The sequence below is a fragment of the Macrotis lagotis genome, chromosome X, assembly GCF_037893015.1.
Source record: "Macrotis lagotis isolate mMagLag1 chromosome X, bilby.v1.9.chrom.fasta, whole genome shotgun sequence".
In the NCBI taxonomy this organism is placed as follows: domain Eukaryota; kingdom Metazoa; phylum Chordata; class Mammalia; order Peramelemorphia; family Peramelidae; genus Macrotis; species Macrotis lagotis.
In genome coordinates, this window is record NC_133666.1 from 513,758,236 (window position 1) to 513,782,141 (window position 23,906).

At 35.8% G+C, this 23,906-nt stretch overlaps 1 protein-coding gene and 1 long non-coding RNA gene across 11 annotated transcripts in view; one reads left to right on the forward strand and one right to left on the reverse strand.

Moving 5' to 3' along the window:
- Positions 1-23,906, forward strand: part of KIF13A (kinesin family member 13A) — a 262,629-nt gene that overhangs the window by 232,838 nt on the left and 5,885 nt on the right. For 3 of the 10 annotated variants that reach the window (XM_074207196.1, XM_074207198.1, XM_074207202.1), the window contains 7 exons: positions 794-946; positions 4,316-4,393; positions 5,303-5,350; positions 6,611-6,722; positions 8,839-8,990; positions 9,509-9,613; positions 21,932-23,021. In XM_074207196.1, coding sequence (XP_074063297.1) covers positions 794-946; positions 4,316-4,393; positions 5,303-5,350; positions 6,611-6,722; positions 8,839-8,990; positions 9,509-9,613; positions 21,932-23,021 — 1,738 coding nt within the window. Of the gene's footprint in view, positions 1-793; positions 947-4,315; positions 4,394-5,302; positions 5,351-6,610; positions 6,723-8,838; positions 8,991-9,508; positions 9,614-9,920; positions 9,963-21,931; positions 23,022-23,906 lie in introns of all 10 variants that reach the window. The other 7 variants (XM_074207197.1, XM_074207204.1, XM_074207205.1 and 4 more) reach the window with 5 other exon arrangements.
- Positions 9,904-19,862, reverse strand: LOC141502452 (uncharacterized). Its single transcript, XR_012472531.1, has 4 exons — positions 19,683-19,862; positions 16,475-16,568; positions 12,080-12,233; positions 9,904-10,145 (listed from the first exon to the last, which is right to left on the reverse strand). It is a non-coding gene; the product is annotated as an uncharacterized LOC141502452 (long non-coding RNA).

Sequence of the window (23,906 nt, forward strand, 5' to 3'; positions counted from 1 at the left end):
GCTTAGCAGTAGACTCTCTGGGTGAAGTCTGGGCATAGTTAGCTTTATGATTCTCATTGACTCTGGTCATATACCAGTGCAAGGTTGTATCACAGTGTAATAGAGTGCTTGCTTCCCTGCAATTCTGACAATATCAAATTTTATCACTTTTTGCTACTTTGTTCATTTAGTACATAAGTTAGGGTTCATCAATGTACATTTCATTATTATGAGGAAGTTTAAACATCTTTTTATGTGATTATTTATAGCTTGTATTTATTTCTAAATTTTTCTTTCCTATCCTTTTATCATTTCTTCATTAATTCAATATGTCATTCTTTATAGTAAAATATTTGATATGTATAGTATATATATATATATATATTTAATGCATAACTATGGCTAATGTTATACAGAGAATACTTGCATAGCTAAAAATTTCTGACTTGCATAAAAATACCTTTGAAATTTGTATTGCTTATTGGATGCTCTCCTTGCAACAATGTGTGAGGGCTGGTTAACCAGAGGGATGCATTTTTTACTTATTTTGATCTGGCATCTTTTTAAAAAAATTGGTCAGTTTCATCCAAAAAAATTAAAACTATGTAAAATGAGAAAATTAATTATATTTCCAATGATTGCTCCATAAATTATCCAGTTAAATGAACAAAAACAACAATATTTAACAGTTGACAATACAACTGACAAAGTTGATTCTCTTCAGATTTATTTTCCTACATCCTGTTCATTTCATAATTTTGACCAAAAAAGGTCAAAATTAAAACACTAAGCTTTACCTTGTTGTTTATTTTAGGCAACAGAGGAGATTGAAGACCGAGAAACTTTGGCCCTTATGGCAGCACGGAGTGAAAATGAAGGAACATCAGATGGAGAAACATATATTGAGAAGTACACGCGAGGTGTATTGCAGGTGGAGAACATTTTGAGCCTTGAGCGGCTCAGGCAGGTAAGCTGGACAGCCAATAGAAAGCAGGAGAAAAAAAATTAAATAGTAAATTCTGTTTGTTAATTTTAATTTACAAACCTTACACAGAGGTCTTGGAGGGGGAAGGCTGAAGAATGGTCATTGAATTTAACAAAACGTCTTTGGCCTTTGGAAAAGCAGTTCTGGGAGAACAATAACTAAAAAAAGAGATTTCAAGGTTTAAGAGAGTGTGGCTGACAAACAAGTAGTGGCATTGAGCCGACACAACTTTGAAGAAATTTCTCAGAGAAAGGGAGAAGAGAGATAGAATAATAGCAGAGTGGAGGTACAAGAGCAAAGGGAAATTTTTTTTTAGTATTGGAGAGATTTGAAAATAATTGTTAGCAGATGAAAGGAAGTCAATGGAGAGAGAAATTGAACATGCATCATAAAGCAGTATTTCATATAACAGTGTCCTAAAGGTAACGAGGAGATGGCATCAAAGGGAAAGCTGGGGGGGGGTGGGTGGAGAGAGAGGATTGTTTTAATAAGAGATCTTCTGAGAGAACTGGCTAAGAGGAGAAAAATGAATAAAGGTGCTGAGAAATTTTTGAAATGCAGAAAGATAGTCAAGGGAATTCATGTCAAAAAGGTTTAATCTCAGTGATTTAAACAGTTCAGTCATGTTTTGTAAGTATAGGGAGAAGGTATACTGTCAAAGTGTTAGTTGGAGTCTTGAGAGAAGAAAAGATTTGGGACCAGTGGTGTGAGAAATTAGATTGGAAGTCAATAAGTTCAGAATAGAAAGAGAATCTAGCTGATTGTTGTGTGTGTGTGTGTGTGTGTGTGTGTGTGTGTGTGTAAGTTAAAGGCCAACACTGTTCATCATGTTAGTAGGAATATAAAGAGATATATATGGCTGGACCCTCTTATTTTATCTAAGACTTCAGCCAATCACTGCTCAAAAACCCTTCTGACTGGATTATTAACAATATTTTAAAAAATGAATTGGAGTTTAATTTTCTCTAATTTTTCCTACTCTGGCACATATATACATATATATATATATATATATATATATATATATATATATATATATATTCACACACACACACACAATATATGCCACCTCAGGCAGAGGAAGAGATAGAATAGACAGTGAACCCAGATATTATGTAACTAGATAGAAAAGTCCTTGAACAGCTGAATTATCTTTTATTGTCCTTGGTTAACATATATAAGACTACTGGTAATGATAATTTCTCACCTAAAACTGTGACTGCCAGAAATCCAATGGATGTTTGTCTAATTATAATCATGATGACTAGTGTCTAAAAATTTACTTAAGAGGCAGCATAGTATGGTGGATAGAGGCCTGACCTTGAATCCAAGAAGATTCAAATTCCACCTATCATACCCAACTGTCTAACTGAGGAGGGTGTTAAATGACTAACTGGTCAAGTCACTTAATTTCTTAGTACCCTAAGCAGCTCCCCAAGATTCTAAGTTACAGAGAAGATTCCAGCTTGAATTGGTAGCAGTCCTTATCTAAGAGTTCCCTTTATCAATGAAATGACATTTCTAATGACTATTATTCCTATACTGACTTTCACGCATCCATTCAGAAAGTTAAAAAAACATCTAAGTACAAAGCAGTATGATTATCAACTGAGATCAGACTGGTTCTAATCAAAAGCTTGTTTCTGAATATACAGAATCATATCAGGGCAAGAACCTTGGAGGTTGTTTTGCCTAATCTCTCTTTGCCATTCGGACATGAGAATCTATCCTGTTTTGAAAACTCTCAGAAAAGTATATTCTACATTCTTCTTTAGTAACTCATTCTAATCTCACTTTATAGAAGCATCTTTTTGGGAGGAGGGTGTGAACTGTTGATTCCATTGTGGTAGGGAACTTCTAGTACATAAGCTTCTTTTATCAAAGCAAAAAAATTCTATACATTTTTGGTATTAGAGAATTGCCTGAAGCACAAAGATTTGCCCAGGACTGCACAGCCAATAGATGGATGGATGGATGGATGGATGGAGAGATAGATAGATAGATAGATAGATAGATAGATAGACAGACAGACAGACAGACAGACAGACAAATAGATAAATAGATAGATGGATAGATAGATGGATGGATGAATGGATAAGTAAAATAGATATTTAGAAAAGAAAGAGATTCAAGATAGGTTGGAGTGCTCAGAAAATATTTCAAAGAAGACACATCCAAAAAATATTTGAGAACTTAGTATAGAAATTAAAAGATGATATGCCAGGTGGAAGGGTAAGTATAACCCAAAACAGAAAGGCAGGGTTGAGTAGTGTGTGCAGGAGATAGCGAGGAAACCTGCATGTCTAGAAGAAAGGGGAATATATTGTTTGATAAGCAAGAAGGTGATAAAGGGTCTTCAGATTCAAGTAAAGGAGTTTGGAATTGATTCAGTAGAAAAAAATCATTTCAGTCATTTCAAAATCATTTCAAAAAAATTCATTTGAACATGAGGTGTAATGAAGTTGTGTTTAAAATAATTAATTTGGCAGCTGGACTTTAGTAGGGACTAAAAGCAAGAAAACCAACTGAAGAGGTCATTTAAGTGATAAAGACCTTAACTAAGGATGTAGAATTGAAAATTTATAGAGAATTTATTTATAGAGAATTTTGTTTATAGAGATTTATATATTTTATTTATATTTATTTATGTATTATTTGTTTATTATATAATTTATATATTTTATTTATAGAGAAACTTAAGGTTTGAATGTAATTTCAGGGTTTCTAACATGAAAGAAATGAAATAGAAAAGAAGACAAATGACAAAATGAAGAGAAAGTGATGGATTACATTCTGGATAGGCTAAGTTTGAGGCATTAGGATAAAAGATGTCCCATTTACAGCTGGAGATACAGGGCAATAGATTAAGAAGAGAAGAGTTAAGATTTCAGTTCTGCCATTTATGAACCAGTTGCGTTTAAATAAGTCTTGCCCTGTTTATGTCTTGGCATTCTCATGTATAAAATAGCTATAATAATCTGTCTCACCTACCTGACTATGGTTGTTAAGAGAAAACAATGTAAAAAAAAGTTATTCTAAATATAGACCTGGAGTATAGTTGAAAAATCAAGTCTGATGATATAAAGTCATCCACAAAGGAGTCATACTTGAAGCTCTGGAAGTAAATGAATTTAATGAGGGAGAGTAGAAACAGAAGAGTTAAGAAATAAGGACAGGGCATTGAGGGAGAAAAATCTTCCATTTTAACATAGGCAACCTTAGAACTTTCAAAGTCTAACTTTCAAACAATCCTCTCTCCTTTACAAGTGGAGGGGGAGCATTTTTCTAATTAGGAACATGACAATTTACAGTATAAATCCTTATGAGTTTACCCTGATGATGTGTTCACAGGCTGTCACTGTCAAAGAAGCACTTTCCACCAAAGCCCGCCATATACGGAGGAGTCTCAGTACACCAAATGTTCATAATGTAAGCTCAACTGCCATTTTATTACCTATTATCATTGACCCTTTCTTTTGGAACAAAGGATCAGGGAGGACTGGCAGGATGGGAAGAGAAACTACTTCCCTTGATGACAAGCATGTGGATTTTCTATCATGGCTAACTTATATAACCTAGCTACCACTCCCACCCCCATTAAAAATGAAAGTTTTTAAATTCATTTTTTCCTCTTATAAGATATTCTTTTCATATTATCTTAGAATATAAGCTTGATTTGAGACACAAGGGAAGAAAGATCTGATTGTTTGCCTCCCCACCCCTATGCCTTTTCTATTCAGTCACCTTTTGCCCCCTGAGCTCTTTACCAGGGAAGGGGAAGGAAGTTGAAAAGGGATCTAATTACATGGTCTTGTCTGCTGGAAGCCCTGACCTTTGCTTCTGGAGGCCAGTAGGGTCAGGCTACAGCCACTGATCAGTGAAGTACTAACTCCTGCTTATCATTTGTATAGTCAGGAACCTCTCCATTCCCCACCCAACCCCAATTAAATCCCTTCCTTTGTCTTCACCAGCTGAGCAGCAGTTCAATGTTTTTGCCTGGCAGTCATGGGAGGGAGAGACTTTTATAGTGTAACTTTTTTTTTTTTAGGTTTTTGCAAGGCAAATGGGGTTAAGTGGCTTGCCCAAGGCCACACAGCTAGGTAATTATTAAGTGTCTGAGATCGGATTTGAACCCAGGTACTCCTGACTCCAGGGCCAGTGCTTTATCCACTGCGCCACCTAGCCGCCCCTATAGTGCAACTTCTGAGCTGAAGACAGCACAGAATTGAAACTATTGAAAGGAACCCTCCCACCACTTGAAATCTGATAGGGAAATTTCTGTTTTGCATGCTTGTTTGTCTTTTAATCATAGTTAGATAAAACTGCCTTTCTTTTTAGGTATCTTCCAGTAGACAAGATCTTTCTGGCTGTGATGAAGATGATAAGGTAAAGATGATAAACCTAAGAAGATATTCAATAATAAAATCATCATCACCTTTTCTGTATTCCAAACAGCCACTGGATCAGGTTCTGGAGACTATTAAGACTCTGTACCATCAGTTAGGGAATGGGATGAGGGACCAACAAAAACTTCATGAGGGTGAAAACAGAGCTGAGAAAGAATCTAGGGAATTTCAAGAATCAGAGGTGAGGAAAGAGTGCATGTGGTTGGGTGGGGAGCAGTGCCAAGGGCTGAAAGACAGGAAACAGATGTACCTTATAAGCAAGAAGACTGGCACGGTAAACCATAACATGTGTAAAGGGGATATCCAATAAAACTGGAGGGGTAGGTTGGGTCAGGTTGAAAAGGATTTTAATGCTAGGCAGATGGATTTGTATTCTATTCTTCAGATCATGGGGAATCGCTGGAGTTTTATTTATCAGAGGACTGGTGTGGTTCGACCTGAATTTTAGAAAAATCACTTTGCCAATAAGAAAACACAGTCTAGTCTGGTGTAAAGTATAAGGAATTAGGACCCAGAATCAGGTTAAGAATCATTCACTTCTCTACTGTGAAATTAATAGGGCAATTAAAAGTCAGTCAATTAGACTCTTTATTTTTCTCTTTTCCAACTGGAAATTCTCCTAAAACTCCATTAGTTAAATTGATAGCATAATGCCAACACAAGAACAATTTGATATTGTAGCTGAATGTGTTTAGAATATGAACAAATGTGTATTATAGCTTATTAAAAGAAAATGGAAATTATTTGAAAGTAATTCAAAGTCTTTTAATTACTAGGGATTTTTAAAAATTAAGGACAATTCATTCATTAACCATATATTTATTGGGCATCTACCAGAAGCGAAGCAAAGTACTTTGTCATCACCAAACTTTCATATAGGGATTCTGCCCTTAAAGAAGTTACTTTTTAAAAATTTAAAAGCATTAAAGATGCTTTGGGGGGCAGCTAGGTAGCACAGTGGGGAGCACCAGCCCTGGAGTCAGGAGCACCTGAGTTCAAATCCGGTCTCAGACACTTAATAATTACCTAGCTGTATGACCTTGGGCAAGCCACTTAACCCTATTGCCTTGCAAAAAATAAAAATAAAAAAAATTTTTTTAATGCTTTTTATAAGCATCCAGGTTTCCTGAAAGGCAGTTATAGCGAAATAAGTTTATTTGATGAAGACAACTCTTAAATATCATTTTGAACAAGTATATCTTTAATCTGTTCCCCTTTTTGATCCTGCTTTTCTTCATAGGGCTGGTCAGAAAGCCATTTAGATATGTCAGACTGTAGTTCCAGTTACCAAGATGTATCGTGTTATGGTACTTTACCCAGGGATTCTCCTCGAAGGATTAAAGAAGGTACTGGTAAGATTACCTGAGACATTTATTTGTTTGTTTGTTTGTTTGTTTGTTTATTTATTTGTTGCTTTTGAAAAGCATGAAGAGAATTATTTTCCTGGTCATAGATAAGTATTATGGGCTAAAGAATGTAAAATGAAGAATTTTTAAAATTTTATTTGATTTCTTTATACTGGAGAGGTCTAAAGAATAAAAAGAATTTGTAAAGCATTTTACTTTTCACCACTAATAAGGTAACAGTTTATAAATCACAAAATGAAACTCTTGTCAACATTTTTTTAACTACTTTCACCCTTCAAAGGATGAAATCATAACTAATGGAGCATATTCAAGTTCTCTAAAGGGAATTCCTAAAAGCTCTTCCAAAAGTATCATTGGATTAGGTATTAAAAAAAAAGATGCAAACATCTCCAATACCATTTATTTTCAAGAATTTTTTATGGTATTTTGAACAGGATAAAATATAAATTTCATTCAAAAAATGTTAAACATAGAACCTTGCAAAAAGGACTCATTTGAAGTAAGCTTGCAGCTTAGATTCCCAGGAAGTACAGTGGTTAATGAGCTGGACCTGGAGTCAGGAAAACCTGAGTTCCACTGTGTGACCTTGGTCAAGTCATTTAAGCTGCTTAACTCAATTTCACTATCTGTAAAATGATCATAATAAAGCCTACCTTGAAAGGTTGTTGTGAGAATCACATGAAATAACATGAAAAAAACTTTGTAGACTTAAAGAGCTATGTGTGTGTGTGTGTGTGTGTGTGTGTGTGTGTGTGTATGTGTATGTGTGTATAAAACAGCTCTTTATATTAGCTCCAGTATCTTGGAATTGGGAGAGACACAAAATGAAAGAAAGATACATTAAAGACAATGGGAAATAAGAAAGTAAAGTAGAACTAAAAACTGTTCTTCCTCATTTGTGGAGGGATTAGGGGAAGAGAATTACCTCATTATTTATTCATATGATTATTCAATAAATATTTATTGACTATATTCTCTGTGTATAACACTCTGCTAGGTAACAGTAGGGAGGCCTAAAATTAAAAAAAAAAGCCAGGTAAAACATAGACCCCAATATCTTGGTGCTTATAGTCTAATTAGAGACAGTGGACATGCATGCACAACAACAATTAAAGTACAAGGCAATATGTGAATTGCCAAGATGAGCAATATAAATAATCAGCATTATGAGGAGATAGAATAGAGACATCAGTGTGAGCCAAAGTAATTTAAAAGAATTCATAGGCAAAGGTAAAATTTGAATCAAGTAAAAACCCTGAAGGATGAATTATGGAAGTATTGGTTTCTGGTTATCTTCCATATCAAACAATCCTTTAGGAATAGAATGTGATTACATAAATTATTTGTATACTTAGCTAAATACATCTTTATTACTATCTATATATATTAGGAAATTCATTTCTTGACCAGGGTCACACAGCTAGAAAGTATCTTAGATAGAATTCTTTCATATATATATATAAAACATTCACTCTAGTTTCTTATCGACATAAATAGTACCTTGAAGTAGTAAAAAAAAAAAAAAAGCAACCAAAAAACCCCTCAATATACTGAACTTTTTACAGAAGTCTGCCTTGAATAATAATCTAGATCCAGCATCTCTGCTTAAAGAAAGAGAAATCCATATGACAGCGTTTCCCTTAGGCAGTTAAAAATCCTCTGAACTAAACTTTTTCAGCATACCATTTAATAATAATCCAAAATCAAAATTCCTTAATGAAGTTTTAACATTTACAAAGCTCAATTCAGGAGTTTTCACCAATCATCACTATAGAAATGTTGATGTTAGATGGGATAACTTTAAAAGCTTTCCTGGAAAACCAAGGTCAGGTCCAGCATATAAAATAAGGGTTCCTCTCCATAGTTAAAAAAGAAGGAACATGTCCTTTGGTTAATTTCTCCTCTCTGGGGATTCCTATTTCAAAATAGAAGAGTAAAGCGATATATACTCGAACTACCAGAAAAGTATCCTTGCCTTTTACCTGGTCAGTACCCAGTCATTTCTGAGGAGGATCAATGATTTTAAAAAGAAAAGGGACAGGGATGTGTTTCAAATGTCTCCACAGTAGTCATTACTTCATATATTCTGCTTTTCCCCTAGGTTGTGCTTCAGAGAATCCTCATGCCTTAACAGTCAGTCCCTTCAAAGCATTCTCTCCTCAGCCACCAAAGTTTTTTAAACCCCTCATGCCCGTAAAGGAAGAACATAAGAAAAAGACGCCCCTGGAAAACAGACCTCTTCTCAGCCAGGAGGTAAATGTTTTACTTTCTCTTCTTTGATCCAAACAAAACACACCCTTGTTATTTAAGGATTAGATAGTCCTTTGTACTAATCTATAAGTAGTACTTAATGTGTGTCCATGAATGGAATAGCACCCCACCAATCCTATTGTGACACACCTATGAGATCTTGGTGGCAGTTTTTGATTGGTTAGTTTGAGGGGAAAGATAATTGGGGTTGTTTGCCTTTCTCATTAATTATTATATAAAATATCATTTCAAATGAAAACTACATCCTTTGGATGTTTGTTAAATAGTGAAAACATTTTTTAAGATTTTGGCATAGTTATACTTAAATAGATGCTAAAAAATTCCATTTGAAGGTCTTATGAAACTCCATCCATGTCTCAACTTAGACCATTCTAATCATCTGCATGACTCATTTTTAATGAGAACTTCAGCATTGCTTTTCTAACTTGCATGATGTAATATGTATTCAACCCATTGGTGTCTCCTATGTGTGATGTGTTTGTGTGTCTTAACCTTTGCAGAGCATGCCTTCACCTCAGGTACATAACGCTGGCTGTGTTGTACCCTCAGGAAGTAATGGCAGCAACATGCCAGTAGAAAACAATAGAATACGTGAGGAGAAGATTGTAAGTTCTGGATCAGTTTCTGTCATAATGCCTGGTGGTGGGTTTAAGGCTCTTTCACGGGCAATTATGCAAGTGTCTTAGGAAAAAATGATTTGCATTGAGTGTTTATTTTTTTTATTTTGAATGGTGACAATATTCTTTTGCATGATTATGAATATGAATTATCCTTTTCTCGTTGCTATTGTTCTGAGTGTTAGGTAGAGAGAAAAAGACATTTAAAATTATTTTGAATTTTAATTCATAAAACAGACAGCATGAATTAACTAATGTTGAAATCTTTTTAATGTGTCTATTACATATTGCTCAGATTCTGAAGTTAATCTTCATAGAGGAGCTGAGCTTACTTGGAGTAAGTAACTGCATTTAGCTGGAAGTATGTTTGAAAGCTTTTTGTTTTGCCTGATGCTCTTGCCAGATTGTTTTGCAGTCCATGGCTGTACTATAATCCATCCTTGCCACCATTCCCATTATCTTCATCTCCATAATTCAGGTGACTTTTGTCGAGTTTGCTGTCAAAATACATTTTGCACCCCTTGGTGCAGGCTATGCTTTCAGAGAAGGGTTTTTCCATAATTTTATCACTAATAGTTCAAACATATCCCTAAAAACCTCATGCCCAGAAACTTGAGTTGCAGATTTCATACCCAGGGACACTTTTAAATATCCCCATGTAGCCTGGAATTTTCCTGCAACCACGAAACTGAAAAAGGTTCAGTTTTTGTCCCATGGTAGGGACCCAGCTAAGGTGGCTTTCCAGATTCTGAATAAAGTTTAACCAGCTCTTGTGGGGCTCAGCTCTGTGGTATTTACATTTGCATATTTTATGTTGTTTGTCACCAGAAATAATGAAGAATTGATTTTTTCAACTCCATTACACATATTAGTTCCTCAGCTTAGTTGGGGTGAAATATTTTAACAATTTCAAGCTACTTGTGCATGTTGTGTGAAAACTAACTGATACTTTATTCAGACACGTGCTCCCCTCCCCTCCTCCATTCTTGAAAGCTCTCCAAAGGTGATCTTTCCAGCCCCACGTTCTGCTCCCAGGAAATCTAGACTCTTTTCCCTCCCCCAGTTGCCACATGACTTTACCAGTACAGAAGAGTGCCCAGAGCACTTGGCCTTGATTCTTTCCCCTTATCTTCTAAATCTGTTAGCTCTGTGGTATGTCCCTTAAAACTTACTCCTCTCTAGGGTAAGAGCATAAGCCAAATGGCTGACAGACTAATTTTTTTCTCTCTCTTACCCTGGTTCCAAGATAGATTTAATCAGTCTATTTATTTATGTAGCACCTATCACTATGACATGCAGGCCCTAAATTTAAACCAATTTTAAAAATAAATATTGGCTGAAATGATAGTGAGTCATTAAAAGACCCTGCCATGTGCTACTCTATAGGCATTTGTTTACAGGGTTTACTTATTTTTTTAGTTTTCAAATTTTGTTTTTCTTCCTTGTTATTCCTTTAATAAAAATAAAGGAAAATAGATAGAAAGCAATGGTAAGAAATTTAGTAGTGTTAAAAGACCTTGGAGCAAAAAGCCAAAATAATGTTTTTCTCTATGTATAATATTTAATAATCCTGAGATCATAGATTCAGAGCTGGAAAAGAGATTATGAATGAATAAGTATATATTTTAATAGGAAGAGTTTTATCAGTAGAATGAATATAGGTGCAATTTAAGTGAAAAAGGCCCATTTATTGAAAAAATATTTTTCACTGTATAGATTATGTAAAAGACGTTGTTAGGCACTTGGGATACAAAATTTAAAATTTTAGTTTCTCAAGGAGTATACACAATGCACTGCTAATGTGTATTTACACATAATCATGTAAGTGGTAAAAAATAAGAACAAAAGACATATTTATCCACAGAATAATATAAAGGATATTTGAGGAGAAAGAGAATACTGGAAAGATCTATAAAGACTTTTCCAGAAAAGTTGTCACTGAACCTTTCAGGAAGAGAAGCATATTGAAAGGTAGAAGTTTGGGGCTGAGGAAGAGAGCCTCAGTAGGTAGAAAATTGGAGCACTGGGAAGTATTCTGCTCTCTGGAGGCTATGTAGTGGGGTAGTTTTTCAGCCTGCCTATTTAGATTATTTCTGTGCTCAAAGACTTTTCACTAAGTTTTAGATGAAGGCACAATGCTAATAAAATAATAATATCTGCATAATGTTTGAGCTTCCTTTCTCTCACTGATATTTTGAGGTACATAAGAACCTCCATTTTCTTCTATTTCTTCTTTCTCCCCAAACCTAAACTGATGATTGGGAAGCTTAAAACTTTTTTTTTAATTTTTAATTTTTTACAAATTTCTCCTCTAATCTTGCTTCCCTCCCCCCCACCCCCCCCACCAAAGGCAGTCCGCTAGTCCCCACATTGTTTTCATGGTATACATTGATCCAGGTTGAATGTAATGAGAGAGAAATCATATCCTTAAGGAAGAAAAATAAAGTATTGTACCTGATTGTTGCACTAATGGAATGAGCAAGTCCATCAAGGTTGATCATCACCCCCATGTTGCTGCTAGGGTGCACAATGTTCCTCTGGTTCTGTTCATCTCGCTCAGCATCAGTCCATGCACATCTCTCCGGGCTTTCCTGAACTCCCATCTCTCCTGGTCTCCAATAGAACAACAGTGTTCCATCACATACATATACCACATTTCATTGAGCCACTCCCCAATTAAAGGACATCTACTTTATTTCCAATTTTTTGCCACCATGAAAAGAACTGCTATAAATATTTTTGTAGAAGTGATTTTTTTTTCATATGTTACCAGAATATTCTTGTTTAAGAGTAAACATAGGGGCGGCTAGGTGAGGCAGTGGATAGAGCACTGGCCCTGGAGTCAGGATTCAAATCTGGGCCTCAAACACTAAATAATTACCTGACTGTGTGGCCTTGGGCAAGCCACTTAACCTAACCATTGCCTAGCAAAATCCTGGAAAAAAAAGGAAACATAATATCCCCTCCAAAAAAAAATACAGAACCTAATGAGAAATGAAGTAAAAGAAAGAGAAAAAAATGTTTCATTCTGTGTTCTGATACCATCAGCTCTTTCTCAAGTGGATCACATTCTTTATCGTAAGTCCATCACAGAAGTTACTTCCATATTTTTCCACTGTTACTGTTGCTGATTGTAATTTCCTCCATCCATTACCATATATTATATTTTCACTCACCTTCCATTCTGTCTCTCTTCTAAAATGTGCTGTAGGGTAGCTGAGTGGTGTGGCGGACTGATCACCAGCCCTGGAGCCAAGAGGCCCCAAGCCCACATACCACACCTGAGACCCCACAACCACCCAATCCTGTGGTCCCAGACAGGCCACCCAATCCCAGCCCCTTCCAAGAAGTAAAAAAGAAAATGTGTTATATCTGACTATTCTCTCCTAGAATCTACCCTCTCTCCTCTATCACCCACATCCCTCCCCTTCTACTTTCCCCTTTCTCTCCTTTTTACTCTAGATGTCTTTACCCTAATGAATGTGTATGCTGTTTCCTCTGAGCTATTTCTGATAAGAGTGAAGGTTCCCTCATTCCCCCTTGCCTTCCTCCTTCCATATCATTACAAAAAAAAAATTTATCTTTTATATGAAATATCTTAGCCTATTCCTCCTCTTCTTTCTCTTGCTCCCAGTACGTTTCCCTTTTAGCCATTGACTCCATTTTTACAATATATTATATTACAAATATATTATATCATATTAAATATATTATATTATATTACAAATATTATATCTTTATAATATATTATATCTTCAAATTCCTGTGTTTCATCTATAAAAGCTCCTTCTACCTGCTCTATTAAATGAGAAGTTTTCATGTAAGTATCATTTTTCTGTACAGGAATACATTCAGTTCATCATCAAGTCCCTCATATTTTACCCTTCTCTACTCTCTATGCTTCACCTGAGTCCTATATTTGAAGGTCAAACTTTCTGTTCATCTCTGGTCGACTCAATAGGAGCATTTAAAATTCCCCTGGTTCATTGAAAGTACATCTTTTCCCCTGGAAGAGGATGTTCAGTTTTGCTGGGCAGTTGATTCTTGGTTGCATTCCAAGCTCTTTTGCCTTCTGTAATATTATATTCCAAGCCCTACAAGCCCTGTTGCTGCTAAGTCTTGTGTGATCCTGACTGCAGCTCCATGATATTTGAATTGTGTCCTTCTGGCTGTTTGTAATATTTTCTCTTTGATTTGGGAGTTCTGGGACTTCGCTATAATATTCCTGGGGGGTTGTGATTTTTGGAACTCTTTCTGGGGGAGATGGGGAGATTCTCTCAATTTCTATTTTGCCCTCTGCTTCTAGGATATCAGGGCAATTTTCCTGTAGGAATTCTTAAAAATGAGATCAAGGCACTTTTCCTGATCATGACTTTCAGGTATCCCAATAATTTTTTAAATTATCTTTACTGAATGTGTTTTCCAGATTAGTTGGTTTTTTTTTTTTCAATGAGATGTTTCACATTTTCTTCTAATTTTTCATTCTTTTGGTGTTGAAGTATTAGGTCTTGACTTCTCATAAAATCATTAGCTTCCTTTAGCTCCATTCTACATCTGAAAGATTTGTTTTCCTCAGAGAACTTTATCTCCTTTTCCATCTGGCCAATTCTGCTTTTTAAAGCATTCTTCTCCTCAATAACTTTTTGAACTGTTTTACCCATTTGACCTATGCTGGTTTTTAACATGTTATTTTCTTCAGCATATTTTTGGATCTCTTTGACTAAGTTGCTGACTTCTTTTTCATGTTTTTCCTGCATCTCTCTCATTTCTTTTCCCAATCTTTCTTCTATCTCCCTTACTTGATTTTCAAAATCTTTCTTTTTAATTCTGTCATATCCTGAGCCCAACTTCCATTTTTCTTGGAGTCTTTAGATGCAGAAGTTTGTACTTCCTCTTCTTCAGACTGAATATGTTGATCTTTCTTGGGATCATCGACAAAGTATTTCTCAATGGTGTTCCTTTTTTTTCTCTGTTTACTCATTTCTCCAGCCTGTGCCTTGTTTTGGAGTGCTTCCTGAGCTTTTGAGTATTATTCAGACACCCCCCACAAGGACCTAGTGTGTGAAGCTCTGACTGCTCTCCTGGTCTGTGAATGACCACAAGAGTACCCTATGCCATGGGGCTGGGGTGGGGCTGTTCTATGGGGCCCTAGATTGCGATCAGGATCTGAATGTGGTCAGAGCCCCATAGCCTTGTTCCAGAGACAGAGGACAGACCTTGGAAGTCTCTCTCTCTCTACTCCTCTACCTTCAGTGAGCACTCAGGACTCAACTGCCTGGAGGCTCCTGCTTGCTGGCTCCACACCTGCTTGTTTCCTGGATCTCAGCTTCAGCAGTCACCTGCTGTGCTGAGTACCCTGAGGGTCTGGGCTATGTGCTTGCTCTGCCAGAGTGATCCTTGCTGATCCTCCAGGTTGTACCCAGTGCTCCCCAGGGTGCAGGTCAGGAAATTGCTTCTGCTGCCAGGAACTCTGGCACTGTTTCTGGGAGGCTGAAGCTTCTTTACTGATGGGGCCTCCATGCTAACCCCGTGGAGTTTTTCCACTATTTTCCAGGTTACCTTGGACTGGAGAATTGCCTCACTGGAGCTTTCTATGGGTTCTGTTTCTCAAAATTGTAGTTAGAGTCATGATTTTGAGATTTGAGATTTTGAAATAATTTGGAGAGCACACCTAAGAGAGACTCTTCTCCTTGTCGCCATCTTGGCTCTGCCCCCCACCTAAAACTCTTAATCGAGATAAAAAAACTATTACTTCAAACATGTATAATATCACTGGTATATATTCTTCCTTTGTGTGCACATTTTAGTTAAAACTCTTGCTAGAGCAATTAAGCTACAAGTCCTCCTGTCCTGAGAAATTAATCCTAGCTAGCTCAGGATTGTGGCCAGTTTCTCCTGTGAAGAGTACAAAGAGGAGCAATAACAGGTTCAAGGACAAAGAGGGGGAAAAAAATTAGGCATACATAGCCAAGCATCAATGATCATCTTGTAGAAAATAGGTTGGGGAGGGGGAGAGAGAGAGAAAGAAAGGAGGAAGGAAGGGGTGTGTGAGGGGGGAATTGAGTATGGGGTCAAGAATCACACCAAGACTGAGGGAACTTTGTATTCAGATTAGTTTGAGTTCATCCAAAAGTATTCTTTGATCCACTCAACAGGAAGATCTTGCTTCTCTTGTTTCAGACCCTGGCATTTGTGACTAATTTCTTGATCTTTTTACTGAATTTCAGCTGTGGACAGCCCCTTATTACTGTCAGTGCTTCCTGTCTTGGCACACAACTGAGTTCATACAGTGGCAGTTGACCAATGTAGAATGATGGTAGGATTAATGAGGAATTATTTCAGTTATTTTGTTACCCATCTTAAATAGTAGAGGGGATAATTTGAGATTTTTGGACATACTGAGTTCAAGATTTATCTAGACATCTAGTTCAAGCTATCCAATTGAGATATGAACCTAGTTGTCAAGAGAGATTAGGACTGGATAAAGAAATCTGAGAATAATCTGCATTAAGATGATGGTTGACTCCATGGAAGCTGATGAAATCACCAACCAAAAGTATATAGAAAGGGAGAAGAAGGCCCAGAATAGATCATTAGGGGATGTTTTACATTTCTTGGGAAGGGATAAAGAGGGAAGGGAAGAGAAGGGAATAAGCATTTATATAGTACTTAAAACGTGTTATACTGTATCTAAGAGCTCTTTATAAATAGGATCTCATTTGATTTGTTAATAAACAAGACCTGGTTGAAGGTTTGAATCAGAAGACTAAGTAGGAATTTTAATACTTCTCTCAATCTTGGGGAGAGATTATCTCCAGGAAGAAAAAATCTTTTATCCTCAGTACTCACCTGTAAGTTTGGTTTCTTTGAGTTTCAAGGAGTAATTTTGTAGTTATCAATTAAAGTAGCAATTTTCAACCCGAGGAATTGTCAACTGGAACACCTTAAACCAGGAGAAAAAGCAACACTAAATTACGACCACCTAATTAATTAGTGCTTCAGGCAACTCTCCAATACTTAACTGTTATCTTTTTTGTATTAATAGACATTGTTCCCCAAATCATGGAAATTACAGGTCCTGACTAAACAAACAAAAAAATTCCAAAACATGTAAACATTTGAAATTCAATATTTGTTAAACATGAAAATTTGAAAAATCTATAAAATGTGTGGAAGAATTATCCAATAACTCTTTTTCCTTTTTTAATCTTCCTCTCCCCACAATATAAAAAAAAAAAACAAATCTCAAAGTGTCTCTCTCTCTCTCTCTTTCTCTCTCTCTCTCTCACACACACACACACACACACACATCTTGAAATCTACTACTATTTTTATTTGATAGAACTATTTTAGAAATCAGAGATAGTCCTGGAGCAAGATAGAAATAAAATTCTAGTTGTATTTTACTGGCTCTTGTCTAAAGTAGTTACTATAAATAGTTGTTAAATAGAATTGAATATCAGTCTTGTTGGGGCTCCATGATATTGGGGTTGGTGCTGATCTGAGAAAGAATTAAGAAGATACGGGCTCTCCCTCCCAGGCAAGTTGGCATTTTACTGGGCTTTGTGCTGGCATGGCTGAGATTTGGGAGATACTCTAGCAAAGAGGCCTCTGACAAGGGGCAGCTAGATGGCATAGTGGATAGAGTACCAGCCCTGGAGTCAGGAGGACCTGAGTTCAAATCCAGACTAAGACATTTAATAATTGCCTAGCTGTGTGACCTAGGGCAAATCACTCTTAACCTCATGGCCTTAAATAAATAAAATTTTTAAAAAGAGGCCTCTGGTATACCCTCCTTTATGTAGAAAGAGGAGTAAGGAAGAGAGAAGAAATGATCTCAGATAAATGGTTGTGGTGGAAATCAGAAGTTGGTACCACTAGAAGGACAAACCTTCTTAATAGAGTTATAACACTTATTTGTAAAAGGAGTTTTTGTATATCAAAGAATACTCCAGGTGCTGGAAACGGCTGATTGATCTTTTCATAAGGTTAAAAGACTACCCTAATTAGTGTATTCTGATAACAAAGACACAGAAGATCAAAGACCTTGAGCAAGAGGTAAGAAATGGGGGTTTTAGGACCAGTCATAGAATTCCTGGGTTTAACAAGGACTCAGGAAGGACACTCAGAGCAGATGTGAATGTTAGAGAGGGGGCTCATTAATTGGAACCCCATTAGTCTATTGTGTTAAGTCTTAATACTTTACATTCAAATGAATAGTAAGTATAAAGGGAGAAAAAACTATTCTTGGAGATAAGTATCTTATGAGATAGAAGAGAGAACAATGCCAAGATAGAGATGGAATTTATCTTCACTTCTGAACAAGCACTCCTAAAAAGGATGTTATACATGCTAAATGTTCTACTAAGTTGATAAATGAAAGCTTCATCTAGTCTTGGAAATTAGACTCTGTTGCATTTTCAATCTTTAGATATTACACTCACAATTTGGCTGACTAGTTCTACTGAATAACAAATGAGAAAAAATTATCTGATTAAACCACAGTTTTGGGAAGGTTTTGAAAATTTCACTTCCTCCCCCAAGCCTCCCACTGAAAGTATGAACACAATTTACCTCTTAAAAGAATAACTTATTTCAATAAAAGTTGTAGCAGTAACAGCACAAAAAAGTCAAATGTTTTGTTTTAATTTAGAAACAAGAGAAGGGAACCCTTGAATTGTTTCATATATTTCATAGGCACACATTTATGCAATAAATCAATATATAAGCTATGCATATAATGCATTTACAAGTACAAATTTAATATATTTAAAAATAATTTTACATATGCAGAGCATTTTGTTAACCCACCTCAGTAGGTAGTTATTCATAAAAATGGGTCCACTCAGGTCTACTGGGAGGACACTTGGGTGCAAGAGAATCCCTCCCTCATGCCCAGAACCATTTGAGGTGTTTTAGTTTCTTATACTTACAGTACATACAATATACTAAAAAGCAAAGATTATGTTAAAGTGAACACAGTCTTATTCTAGATCTGGAATCAGGAAGATATGACAAAATAAGACCTCAGATACATGTCAGCTGCATAACCCTAGGCAAGCCAATTAACCTCTTTCTACCTCAGTTCTATTTTCTGTAAAAACAAATTAAGGGCATTATGTGGTATCAGAACCATATGTTGCAGCATTGGTTCTCCTTAAATGGAATAGTCAGAAGACCCTAAATGGAGAACAAAAAAGGAATTTATTTACTTTTCTTTAGAAAAGAGCACAACCTCCCTAAAATGAGTTACAGCTCTAGGAGGAGTGCAAAGTACCAAAGTGAAGAGTGTAAGCCTCTTTTATCCTAGTCTCCAATGCAGTCCCAACTCCCTGGCCTACTAACTAGATAGCTGGGCTCACTATCTTTCCTGGAGCATCTTGCAAAGCATTTTCAAGCTCTATTTGCATAATTATTCAAATTCAGTTTTGCCCTATCAGAGAGAGAGATAATCCTGTATCCTTCCAATCAGCACAGTGTTGTATCACCTTTGATACTGCCTGACCTTGGGGAAATGGAAACTTCGCAACTCCTTCTTATGTGGCTTTGGGGAAAAGAAAGAGAGGATTCACTTAGTTATAGTCCCACTCAGGCATCTATCTTTCAGGGTTATTAGGATGAGCATTATACAAATGCTAGTTATTATATTATCATCATTATTATTGTTGCTTTAATGGCTGAAAAATAATTGATTATGTCATTAAAATGAATGTACTTTGCAGTATCATCTTTTATAATTAATCTGGTCTATTCTTGGCATATATGCTTGGCTGAATTCTTGAGTTTTTTCTTTCCATACACAAAATACAACTAAATATTATAAAAGGAAGTATTTCTATCACCTCCTTTGTGTATTTAAAAGACAAAGAATTCTTGTTGTATACATTTTTGTATGCCTATATTCCTCTTAAATAAACACAGCGGGTCAATAAGTATTTCCATCAAGCACCTACTGAATCTGTGCTAACCACATTTACAAAGAAATTAGTATATATTAGGTGCTATGCTAAGTTCATTACTGAGGATACTAAGGCAGGAATGATTTCAAAGAACTTACATTCCGATGGGGAAGAAAAATATAAACTAATATGTAGGTGGAAGCCAATTTTAGAAGGGAAGGCTCAGACATCTGGGAGGATCCAGGAAGTATTCCTAGAGGAGGTACTTAAGCTAAGCTTTGAAAGAAGCCAGGATTTTAAGAGGCGGACATGGGGAGAAAGAGCATTCCAGGTATCTAGGGCAGACCTGGAGACAAGAGATGGAATGTTGGGTAGACCAGTATTGTTGGATCATAGTTTATGGAGAGGAATGTAATATACAAAGATCAGCAAGATAGAAATGAGCCAAGTTGTGAAGAGCTATGTATGCCAAAGACAAACTTTATAATTGATCCTGGAGATAATTTTCTGTCATTATAAATATTTGCATTAGACATATACCTATTTGTGTCTAATGATATTCATCTCTAAGGTGGGGAGAGGGGGCAGAAAGAAGGAAAGAAAAAAAGAAAAACATATCTGATAACTTTATTATATATTTAAAAGCAATGGTAAGTTGTGCATAATAGGTTTACAGTTTCAAGTGCATTGACTTTTTATTATACTATGTTATAGAAAGGTTTTTTTATTCCACAAACAAAAATATTTACTTATTAGTAATATTAGGAAGTGCCCCTCACAAAGCCACCTTTTGTAAAGTCCCCTAGGAAGCTTTCTGTGTTGCCTTAAAGGCACAGTGGACAGAGGCCTGGAAACAAAAAGACTTGAGTTCCCTAATTATAATATGGGGATAATGACAGTATCTACCTGTCTCATAGTTCTTATGAAGATCAAAAGAGATATTTACAAAGTGCTCTGCAAATCTTAACTTTATACTTATTCTTATTCTTGTTATTGCCTATCCCAAGAATTGGTTCTGTTGACTTGAAGGAAAATATAAGAAACTCCATCATTGGTTTTTCATCAGTATTTCTTAAGTTGTTTGGATTGTTCAGACACCCAAATAATTTATTTATTTTTATTTAACCTAAAAGTACATATAGTAGGTAACATTTGTCTTTGATGCATTCTGAAGTGGTTTTCCCAAGTCTTAAGCAGTACTGCTCATCGCATCCTTACATGGATTTTTATTTTTATTTTTCCTTTAAAATTTTACTGAAATATTTTAATTTAGACTTCCATTTATTATCAGCAATGAACATTTAGTTTGGTCATTGGCTTTGAGAATATTGTAACTCTTTAATAGGTACATTTGGAGGTGACATAGTTGTATATTTTCCTGTTGGTAACAATATACAACTAATTATAGTCCAATCTGACTGGCATAATATATTTTAAGATTTTTTTAATTGATTCAAATCTCATTTTCTAAATTTTTGTGATTAAAAGTAACCAAAAGAATCAATACTTTATTTTATGTCAGACTTATAGACTAGTAGAAGAAGCAATGATGTTGTAAGGATTAGATCTGGAGACTGAGGATTAGAGAGAAGGAGGATTCCATTTTTTTTTCTGTTTACAAGCTAAAAAAATAGTATTTTTATTAAATTTATTAAATTTCTTACTAAATATATGTCCACCTAGATGACTGTAGTCATAAGATTTATTGTATGTGTGTGTGTGTGTATATATATATATATATATATATATATATATATATATATATAAAATATATATTATTTATTTATTTTTACCTCTGTAAAACTTTACGTATTTTTTGGCTTTGGAAATGTTTAGAATAATATTGCATTCAACTGCTGTACTGAGCTTTATCTGCCTTTTGCTTGTCCTAGTCTTTTGTTTTATTTCCTTGTCCTTCCACCTAGCAGCTCTTAAGTACTTTTGGCACATTTCTTTTATTATCCCCCTTTTCGTTTTTATACTGTAAGAACAAAACATATATGGTCCTCCTCTTACATCCCTCCATCTCTCTGTTTATTTGATTTAGAAGAGAAGAATACCACAAATCAGACCCATTAATAAAAGGTACATAAATGAAACCCATTCTATATTCAAATCCATTCAGATGGTTAAGCCAACTGAATAAAAGGTTCAGCCAGTAGTATTGGAGAGTAGAGGGGAAATATAAAACCTTAATAAGTAGACAGTTTCTATGAAAGGGTCTCTGACAATGCCCCCAAGTGTCATAATCATGCACCTCAAATAATTCATTTGAGATATTCTTTTTAAAATTAAAAATAAAGGAAAATTAAAAATTAAAATATAAATATATATGTGAAATATTTTGATCTGTCTCAATAAGAGTATTATTAAGGAGATAACTATTAATTTTGCCTTTTCCCCATAGGACTCTGAGGAAGAAGAACATGAACTTGAGAATATTAGCAAAAAGCTAGTAAGCTCACAGCCTTACGTACCAGTGGAGTTTGCAGACTTCAGTGTTTACAATGCTAGTCTGGAGAACAGGGAGTGGTTTAATTCTAAAGTTGATTTCTCGAACTCTCGGGTGTTGGAAAAAGAGGTATCACGTAGCCCTACCACTAGCAGTATTACTAGTGGTTATTTTTCCCATAGTGCCTCTAATGCCACTCTCTCTGACATGACTGTACCTTCTAGTGACAGCACAGATCAACTGGTCAATCAGATGAAGGATTTGGACACCAATGAGAATTCAGGACCTTCACTTGTTCATGATTTCAGACCTTCCTCCAACAAGGAGTTGGCAGAGCCAGAGGGAGACTTGGTAAAAGATAAAATAAGCACAGGAACACACAAAGAAAACAGTGCCTTAGTCAAAGGGAGTCCATTATCCCAAAATACCATTAAGAAAGGTTCCAAAGAGCTCTCTAGGACTGGCTCATGTTTAGAAATAGATTCTTGCTCCATCAAAAACAGTCGAATGCCTCTGGAATTCTCTCCTAGGGAAGTGACCATAGAGCATGTGTCAGACATTGTTGAAGACCATTCTTTCACAGAGTTCATGGGTGTCTCAGATGGAAAAGATTTTGATGGCATATCAGAGCCCCTACTCTCACCTGTTGGAGATCTTTCAAGTATGAAAAAGAATCTACCAAGTAAAACTGACACCAAGAATAATGTGGATTGGTTCCAAAATCATGGCCAACCAGAGTCTGTGTCAGAGAGTGATCAACTGTTAAACTCCACAGTCAATCCTTTTTGTTCGGAGTTAACAAAAGATTCTCATTGTCAAGCAGACCCTGATGCCTTCTACCATGAAGACTTGCTGAGAAAGAATCATTTAGATGTTTCTGATGGGGAAGATGGCTTTTCTACAGAACAGATCTATACTCTGCCCAGCTGGATGACTGTGGGAGAGCAAGTTTGCTTTGGTAATAAGACTGGAATCGTGAGATACATTGGACCTGTGGATTTTTTAACTGGCACATGGGTTGGTGTTGAATTAAATGTTCAAATGGGTAAGAAGTTCTCAATAATATATGGGTTTAAAATGCTATTTTCTGCTCTGAGATATTCAATATGTAGTATCATAAGTACATGATCTGAAATATTTTAACTGACTTAGTGGTAGAAGTAACAGATACCTATAAATTTTGCACATGGGGAAATTATGCTAGCAAATTTTGTTTAGTATTGTAATTATTTTTAATTTTGTGAAGGAGAAGAGTTTACTATCATTCTTTTTTTAAAAAAATTTTTGCAAGGCAATGGGGTTAAAGTGACTTGCTCAGGTCACACAGATGAGTAAGTATAAGTGTCTCAGACTATATTTGAACTCAGGTCCTCCTGACTCCAGGGCCTTTATTCATTGGCACCACCTAGCTGCCTATTATCATTCTTTTTAAAATTTAATTAATTAATTAATTTTGAATTTTATAATTTTTTTCCCCTACTCTCACTTCCCTCATCCCACCCCCCACAGAAGTCAGTCCATTAGTCTTTACATTGTTTCCATGGTATAAGTTGAATGTGATGAGAGAGGAATCATATCCTTAAGGGAAAAAAAAATAAAGTATAAGAAATAGCAAAATTATATCCTATTATCATTCTTAATGAAAATAGCCTATTATTTTTTTTTAAAAAGATCTCTGTGGCTACAGCTAGGTGGCGCAGTAGAGCACCAGCCCTGGAGTTAGGAGTACCTGAGTTCAAATCCAGCCTCAGACATTTAATTACCTAGCTGTGTGGCCTTGGGTAAGCCACCTAACCCCATTGCCTTGCAAAAAAAAAAAATCTCTGAGTGTGATACTCCACTTTCTATTTCACTTATTCCATTAGTAAGGAACTCAGACCTATTCAAGCAGAGAAAGATTTCTAGGGATGTAGGGAGGGTTTCAATAAGA